Source organism: Centruroides sculpturatus, unplaced genomic scaffold (assembly GCF_000671375.1).
Source record: "Centruroides sculpturatus isolate CEXI.00-Female unplaced genomic scaffold, Cexi_2.0 scaffold3545, whole genome shotgun sequence".
Classification (NCBI taxonomy): Eukaryota; Metazoa; Arthropoda; class Arachnida; order Scorpiones; family Buthidae; genus Centruroides; species Centruroides sculpturatus.
The window spans coordinates 1-9,739 of NW_019388146.1; the positions used below are offsets into that span (position 1 = coordinate 1).

At 27.8% G+C, this 9,739-nt stretch overlaps 1 protein-coding gene across 1 annotated transcript; it reads right to left on the bottom strand.

The window, feature by feature from the left end:
• Positions 1-793: 793 nt before the first annotated feature.
• On the bottom strand, positions 794-6,740 carry LOC111616806 (zinc finger protein 362-like). The gene is made up of 3 exons (XM_023358168.1): positions 6,444-6,740; positions 4,519-4,532; positions 794-1,354 (listed from the first exon to the last, which is right to left on the bottom strand). The coding sequence occupies exons 1-3, from the start codon at positions 6,658-6,660 to the stop codon at positions 1,121-1,123; spliced, it is 465 nt and encodes a 154-aa protein (XP_023213936.1). The 5' UTR covers positions 6,661-6,740; the 3' UTR covers positions 794-1,120.
• Between the last annotated feature and the right edge of the window lie 2,999 nt (positions 6,741-9,739).

Consider the following 9,739-nt stretch of genomic DNA (forward strand, 5'->3'; position numbering starts at 1 on the left):
ACAGTTAAATGTAATTTATTCATAAAGTACTTAACAATTAACTGTTCTATATCTCAATAAGTCATGAATAATTAGTATAGCCTATGTTTAATTCTACATGGCACACAACACACGCAGTAGAGATGTTGATGTTTTAATTATATATAGGCCTATATGTATGTATGTCTTTCTTTTTAACAGTATAAACTGACTTATATAAGAAGTATTAAGATGGAATGTGTTATTCTAAGGCTACAGATGCACATACAAACAAACAAATGAAGATTATTATTGTTTGTACTTTATCTAATTTATTATTTAGGCAAACGTCGGTACAAACCTCAATGAGATTAAGTACGAAATTGTTCCACAAACCGGAGGCATCAATTATCTCTAACGAAAAAATGAAATTAAGACATTGACACCGAAACACACATACTAATTTTTATTTTTCTGAACACATACAAATGCAGTTACAGAAAAAAGATATACACATACAATGCACTGAAACACATTATTATTTTATTGTTTAGTATTATTGGTTTTTTTAATTTTTTTAAACGTTTTTTTTTCTGACTGAGTGGACAAGAATGGAAAAAAATATGTATATTGTTTTTATATTAACATGACAGACAAGCTGTTTTCTTAAAAGTTATTCTATATCAGTATTAAGAAATATTGAAAAAAGATTTCACAATGCTACAGACCAGTTATCACCTTTGTAAATTTAAATATCACTTTAACAGGAATAATAATCATCATTTTTTCTTTTTTTTTNTTTCTTCGTCAGCTTCTCAAAGAAAGTCCTCCCGGGTGGTACCCCTCCTTGATTGTTCGTGTGTCGCGTTGCCTTATCCCATTAAACCAACCCAAGATAGTCTTTTTCGAGTTTAAAGTCTAATATTAAAGGCTAAATATTATCAAAATTTACTGTATTATCTTCAAATGCGAACATTTAAATTAGTGTATACTGAACGAACATTATTTATCAGTCACGTCAAAGTATCGGAGAGAATTTTCAAGCGGTTCTCTTGAATATAGAGATTTGTATATTTCTAGATATATCTACTATTTGTATGTATCCGTGATTGTAGAAACCGCTGATAAAGAGGTGTTAACATTTGATGATAATTTATTAAATCTACTTACCAGTTTCGTGGGTAAAGACACTTTGGCATACAGTACAGGGCCACATTCTTAGGGATGAAGTGACAGAAGCTGCCTCTGGATGGCTTGTGATGTGTTTTCGGAGAGAACCTTCGTTAACATATGTCTTCCCACATACTGGACAAGGATGGTTCGTGGTTCTTCTTTTATCTGGAATTTCAGAGAAATGTAGGATTAAATAAATTACCAGCAAACGGTAACGGTTCGACTTTTATCAAGAGAATATCCTAAGATCTCACCATTTATTTCTTAATGTCATTTAACATAAAGTGATAATGAAATAAAATTAACCCATCAGAGATATATCTTGTTTCAATTGGTCTTCAATGACATCATTCATTGTTTGTTGTTTCTTTTCAATAAGATAAGTGACATATTATTGTCATTTGTCTCACTGAAAAATGATTCAGGAGAAGTTACAACTTTCCTTTTGACTAGAAGACAGATTTTCTTTTCAATAGCATTGATTTGTTCAAATTGGTATTAATTTTTGGCCATTCTTTTGTAGAAATTTGGCTGATTTTCAAAAGGATTTTAACCTTGACACTGTCCTCAAATGATGCCAGAATTTTTGTAGAAACTAGGTTATTCTTTTCAATTCTTCAACTAAAAGTAATCATTTATTATGAAAAATGCAGTGAATTCTTCAGCAAAGAGTCATTTTATTTTCTGAAGAAATTCCTATTCATTGCACAATCGTTTGTTAACATTACTTCTTTCTTTTTTTTTAAACAGATGACATTAAACTATTATGTAAGTATAAAGACATGAACAGTTTCAATATAAAGCTATAGACTGAATATGATTGATGCCATTTTCTTGTTCAAGAACTTTAGTAAATGTTTAACTATAGGCCTATAAACGTTGTTAAAACAATAAATATTAATTTTTTTTAATTAAATAAAGATAAAAATTAATTTTTATCTCTGTAAATTCATATTTTTCATCGTTAAAAAATACGCAAATTTGGAACGAATGAGAGCCTTTTTTAATCGATATTTTCCTTTAAAATAACGTAAAAATATATCCGAAATTTGTAAATAATTTTAACCATCGAAAATCATTAAAAACTTTAACAAATATTCATAATTTCTGGCTGTAAAATAGTTTTTTTAGACATGATTTTACTGACATTTCTAAGCGTAAAATTAAAATTTGAGAAAAGAGATGTCGGAAAATAAAGGACCCAAAAAGCATATTCTGTTATCAAGAATATTATGAAACATATGAACATAATGTTTTTTTTTTTTATAAACTTAGAATAATTTCTATTACAAACATAAATATAATTCTTACAATCTACACGTGTAAGTGTGGGTGCGTGGACGTGTTCAAACCCTTTGAGAAAATGTGTTTTGTGTGATAAAAATCAACTAAAAAATAATTTTTAAAAAACAAGAAAAAAAAGACATGCCTTTTGAGTCCTTTTCCAAAAATTATTAAAAAAATTAAAATAAAAATTAATTAAAAACAATTATTTGTATAAACATTCAGGATAAAATTTTTCAATCAAATTCTGCAATTAAAGATTAAGTTAAACAAGACAAAACACACAAAAAAAGTAGTTTCTATGAGCTACTTCCAAACGTTGTGAATTCTTTTGAAATGGGACTCAAAAGGTGAAATTGTTCCCTCGTCCATCAAAGGGTTTGATGTATATATTTTTTGATATAGGAAAAAAATCCCATCCTTTTTAGTTATTCTTTTATTAAGAGTTAAATTCTACAAAAAACCACATGTTCAATCTGATCCACATCATGAGTCATTTTCATTGCTTACACTCGATAATAGGAAATATTTGCCAATAACATTAAACTCAGCTAACAATTCCATAAATTAAATCTCTTTTTTTTAAATTTTAATTGCAGAGAATCGATATACAAAGAATTTTCAATAAAATGAGCTCGATAAAATATCTTTTTTTTAAACTCTGCAATAAAAAATACACATTTAAAGAAAAACAGAAATATACTTTGGTCTATTATATATAATATATTTTGGAAATAATAAAAAATTCCTTTTTATGATATATATATATATATTTTTTTATTATTTTGCATTATTGATCATCGACATGTTTGCAACGCGTTGTCAATCACAACGTTTATAATGCATTAGTGCCTAAAGTATTGATGCCCTAAGAAAATCTGTTTAATAAAAGGAAGGCCTGGACACTAAACTAAATAAAAAGGACCACGATATTGTTAAAAAACCGAGCCAAAGAATAGAAAGATCAAATTTTCTTTTTTGTATATATTAAAATGATAACACGAGAAAATAGACCCAAAATGGCGAACTTCAAAGAGTTTTCTTAGAACATCAGCACTTTACGTGCACCGTTTTCGGTTGGAATAACACTGATGATCACTATCATATATACTTTTTTTTTTCTTTAATATCGTTTAACATGCAAGAATGATCTTCAATCCAACATTTACTTGTCCATTCCTAAACCATTTTCTGTACAACAACCACGCATTGAGTGATTTTAAATCAATGCTATCACAGAACCAATAGCTTTTAAGCCATACAAGATACTTTTATTATAGTCACCAAAGTGACTCCAAAACAGCACACAAACTAGCCTTTTCTTCCTCAATCATCCTCATTATCGTATTATTAAAGTTTTATTTATTATTATTTTTTTTTACTTTTTTTTAGATTTTTTTGAAGCAAATTGTAATTTGTTTTACTATCAATAAAACTACATTTAATGAGAAATAGATAGAGAGAAAGAGAGATTCTAATTATGACAATTATAAAAATCTCTTCTAGTATTTTGTTATTGAGAAAAATGATCAAATGAAAATGATACGATTTGAGCATATATTGATTCTTTTTTTACTATGTACAGTACAGAATTTGAGGTATTTTTTCTTATTTTCTTTTTATTCAAAAAATTCATTCATCGCTAAATTCTTTAAACAATGCTGCCTGAGTTTATCAGGTATCTGGATATTTTTTTTTTATATCAGGAACTATATCTTTGTGAATTTTAAAGGAACGTTTCCATATATATATATATACTTTTTTTTAGTTCATTTCGGCAATAAAAAAACTAAAATTGCGTTTTTTAAGCGTATACATCGGAAAATGAATATATATTTTTGTAATTTTTTTCCATTCTTTCATAATCTACTTACCTAATTATGTATTTCTAGTAAACAAACAAAAAGTTAATTACCCAATTAAATTGAAAAAAAAAACAAATAATAATTTTTCATATAAAAATTGCTAAATTAAAATAAAAATAAAGTTTTTTTCTTTATTCTTTTTCTTCTAAATAAATTATAATAACATCGGGGATGGATTTTTTTCTTTGCGCTTTTAATAAAATAAAATAAAATAAAATAATAGTAATAATAAANATTTGTAGGGTCTTTCACCTATTTTAAAAAATATATATATATATATATAAAATACAAAATTAATAAATAAAAGGATCGATTATAAACATAATTTCTTATTTAATAATAATAATAATAAATTTAAAAATTTTCTTGATTCATATTTCTTCCAGAAGATGGCGCTAATATGTCAGCAGGCCGCACAAAAGAGAGTAGAAAATGTCACATTTTTGTGTTACGGTTTATGAGGGACTGACAAAAATTCGTGCAAAAATTAAACATATTCATAAAGGCGAGAATCTTTAAAGAGAATGAAAAATTTCCTTCATTGTATTGAGTTCATTTGCATAATATAAAAATTGAAAAAAGTGTTCTCATATCGGTACGCCGGAATTTAAAAATATATATACACATACATATACATATACATAAAAAAAAAAGCTATAGAGTCGTTAATTTCTCTATTTCGCCGGTTGTTCATTACTAAGACAAGGTTTTTAATTAAATCGCATCTTTCCCGAAACTCTCGATGACGTGCGCGTCACGTGATCGATCGGGGGAGGAGGAATAAAAACACCCCTCTGACGTCAGCGGCGAGTTTTATTCGATAAGAGAACGGAATTTTGTAGGAACCTTACACAAATAATTGATACCGAAATTAAAATCATGCTTCGTTTATATAATTCCAATCAGATAGAAGTGGTTGTCGATTATAAAAGAGACTCTCTGCTTCTAAAAAACGGAGGGGAAAAAAAAAAGAAAAAGTAGGAGCCACCCCAATGCCTCTTTCGCTATGCGTTCGGTCATTCATCATATTCGACTGTCATGTCTCCTCTTTTATTCTTTCTTAGCAAAAAGTAAAAAGATCTCGAGAGTCGAACCTCTACTTCCTTATTGGCAGGATGCCATTTGGTCTATTTAGTGATTGGATACGGCTCTGTCGCCAACCCAGGAAAAAAAAAAAAAGAAAATAACTAGAAAAATCAAAAAATATACTTAAAAAATTCGGAAGAATATCAAGACACAAAACAGGATTTCTCCAAGTTTTTCTTTGATTTAAGAATGGTAACGAAGGCGCGAAAATTTGTATAGTTTTAATGAATTCCACTTCTTTTATATCAGTTGATGGTTCGAGTTTTCAAGGATGTCTTGTTGTCGTGTTTTTATTTTTCGAATTTATTTACTTATTTATTTCGAATTTTGGCCTGGAAATAAATATAACTCACGCTCTATAAACTAAACTTATTTAAATGCATTATAATTACTTTAAAAAAAAGAAATAAAATTAAAAAAAAAAGTATATAGAAAGAGGGGATGCAATAAAGTTTGAAGTAGATGGTCATCGCTAATGGTTATTGATTATTAAGTCTGTTTTTATGTGTACGTACATGTAAAATGTCTTCGTATTGGGTTGATGGTTCGATAATTTATAATATAGGCTATTAAAGTGTGTTATTGTTCATTTGTAAGAATCCATGAGGGCGGGATAAAAAGGGCATTTGTGTTGCATTTCTTTGTATATTCTGAAGACTTTACACGGCAATTTCGGGTCGTTATTTGCTTAAAATCGAAGCAGAAACGTGATTTTGATTAAAGCTATTTCTCAATCGGTGGATCGCGAACTATATTTCTCAGTTATGTCAAGATTTTCTAACACGCTGAAAGAAGATGCCAAGTAAAAGAATGTTGAAAAATGACGTTCTGAAGTATTATGGTGGGATAGAAGAATTAAAATTCCGATAAAATGTAGTATGATATATGTTTACAAAGATAAAAATATGAATTTAGAAAGGTTAAAAATAAATTTTAAGGAGAGTTTTAATGGAAACGCATCCCTCTTTTTTCTGAGATTTTCCAGACAATTTATTAAAAATCTATTAATAGAAACGAATGAGGATTAGTAGGATTTGGTAATGAAAAGAGGTCTAGGAATGTAAATAATCTACTCACCTGTATGAAGCCTTGTGTGCTGTTGAACATGTGACAATTGCTTAAATCGTCGATCGCAATATGAACATTTGTACGGTTTCTCTCCTGTGTGGATTCGGATGTGTTGAGTAAGCTGATGGTTAGAAGAAAAAGACTTCAGACATTGTTGACATTGATGCGGTTTCAGATCTCCGCGATGAACTTCACGAGCGTGATGCTGCATGGCCGACTTATGCATGAAAATCTGTAAAACAAATACGAAACGTCAAACTTCATCTATTTTATGATAAAAATAGTTCGTTGGTCGAAGTACAAAACCCGTTTCGATCACTCGACAAAGGTCTTTACGAGAATATTTATAATTATTGGACGTAGTAAAAGGAAAGAAAGGGAAGAAAAACTTAACATTTTTTGACGTCCGGCATCAAATAGCAGTTTGTGTGTAGTTTATCAATGGAATATCCCAAGTGTTAGTACGAATCTTAAACGTCTTCCATCTTAAACGTCAAACTCAATCAGAAAGTAGATTTATGTTCTTTGTGAGTGCGGCTGTATTTTTTTAATGAGTATGCAAAATTCTTCCATTTAAGAAAGTACGAGCTGTTGGAATCAATTTAGAGTGAAAAACGTTGAGTTTTGTTTTCTGGAAAAGTTTGTTTTCTAAAGAAACAAAATGTCGATACAAAGATAAACAAGGACGACTGAAAATGTTCGATACTATCTCATATTATGCCTATTCTATTATTTATAAAAAGGAATCCAAGCAGATAAAAATCCAGCATTTCTTTATGTATTTTGAAGGGTCTAGGGACTTTACACAACATTTTCTGCAGCGTTATTTGCTTAAAATTGATATAAAAACACTTATATAAAACCAATATAAAGCATTCTCCTAAGTCCTCGTCTCAATTTCAATACTTAAATTCGTGCAGTTTTTTAATTAGAAATCTTATATACAAGGCCTAAATGTTAAATATATTTTAATTACATTATAGAAAACATCATTTTAAACCAAAATGTCTTCGGTTATTTAATGTTCTTTTGCCTTTTATGATGTTTTTGCTTCTATTATCGATGACTAAAAGTATCGAGCGAACTGCACTTGGCGACTGAGAAATATAAAAAAGTTATAGAGCTTCATTAATGATAATTTATCGGAATAATTCTACAGTTTGGATGATTTCGAATGCAAAAAAAACCGAGAAAATAAAAAGGAAAGTTTATCCAAAAAGCAATAAACTTAATAACAATAACTCTCTCTTTTTTTTTGAATGAGATAAAAAGTACTTGAAGAGAAATTTATAAATTTTAGATAAAATAGAAATTTGTTAGGATTATAACATCGTAGGCCTAAATTTGTAGGTAATTTAATTTGTAAAATACGGCTTAAACAATGATGAATAGAGAGCAGAGTAGTCGGAATGTTAAGTCTATTTGTTAATGTGCCAAAAAAGTAGTATGACCGTTTTTATCTCAATCCATAAATATGAAATACTCGACTAAGAATCTTCTTGAATTCCAAACTGTTGTTTAGCCGAAACTGCAGAAATAAATTGAAATTTTAAACGAGGAATGCTTCATTATAATCATTGTTTCCACAAAAAAAAGAAGTTAAAAATAACATTAAATTCTCAAACAAATTGTGTAAAACAGATGCTTACAAATTAGCCAAGTAGTTAATGTATCATTTTAAAGATTTAGGCTAGCTTTAAACATTATAGGCTACAATCTTGTAACTAATCTCATCTCTTCCACGATAATTTATAGAGATGAGATTATTTAGAACTCTCTTCACATCACCCATACTACACCTAGGCTATAAAGGCCTTGTAGATAGATCTCTTCCTTCCTTTATGATGCAGAAACTCATGAAAGATGAAGGCCTATGCCATTGATTTGCTTCATAAACACCTTAAAAATTTAAATATGTATGTTCTTAATTAAAATCTGTATACTTATTTATCCTATATATTCAACTTAAAAATAGTGATTTAATAGGAATTTATTGTAAAAACTGTATAAAAATAAGAAAAAGATATGTGAAATATAATTATTCTGATGATATAAATTTATAATATATAATTAAAAGTTTTTTAAATGTTATTTTTATAATTAAGGCCTTAGGATTTTACCTTCCAGGCTTATAGTTTAGGAGTATCTGTCTTACAGGATAATTTTAGATGCATTATAAAAGGTTAATTGTATACAAATTTCAATTACGAACATCCGCAAATTAAAATTACACAGATGTTAGGTAAGAACGAGTAACAACTATGCATTAATTGGATTCTATCGTTTAGGCCTCCATCTAAGTTACACCAATTTCTGCCTAGTAAATGAAGGAACAAATTACACAGAATATAATTGTAGGCCTTTGTATCGATGAATTTTAAGGCACAAAATCTAAGAATTTAAGTCTACATTTCTATATTTTAAATAAATTTAATTATCATTAAATAAAATTTTAAATTCTTTATATTTATGAACAGTATTCAAGGCCTATTTGAGTTCCTTTCATAAACCATAATAGGCCTTTTAGTAATTAACTTAAGACATACAATTCTAAATTATTAGAGAGAAAAAATAAAGAAAAAATTTATATAAATAATTATTTATTAAATCAAAAAATTTAAATTATAATCTACATTTATTAATATTAAATATTAATATTATTTTAAAGTCAGGCCATACACTATATTTTTTTAGTGATTTAAAATTATCTTTGAATTAATCTTACACAAGATATGGCCTAATTCTATCCTTTATAAGCTTTTATTTATATTTATTTTGTCTCCTATGATGGCTTAATGAGTGCCATAGAAATATAATAAAAGATATGTAATTTAATCTATTTAAATTCAAATTTTTGGAAATAATTCTAAATTTATGATCTTAAGTCTTTCAATCTTGTTCAGTACCTACTTAGACTTCTAAGATAATCTTATGAGAAGGCATAGAAAGTGGCCTTAGAAAATACGTAATAGGAGAATATAATTAAATCATTTAAATTTAAATTTATTTAGAAAAAGTTCTAAACTTGTGATCTTAAACCTTCCAATAATTTTAAACTCTTATTCTGTATCTATTTTGTCTTCTAAGGCAGTTCTGAGAATGTTATAGAAAGCCTTCTAAGGTTCAAAAATTATTATAAAATGTATTAGAAAGCACATAATTAAATTTTAATTTAAAAAACATAATTCTAAACCTAATGATCCACTTAAATCTTCTAATAAATCTTTGAAAATGCCTTGCATTTATCTGTATTTTTACAAAGTTATACATAAAGTGCCTTCAAGGTACTGTACAGTACACTCAAT

Coding starts and splice junctions, on each gene's coding strand:
- LOC111616806 (XM_023358168.1), bottom strand. CDS start 6,660: ATGCATAAGTCGGCCATGCAGCATCACGCTCGTGAAGTTCATCGCGGA.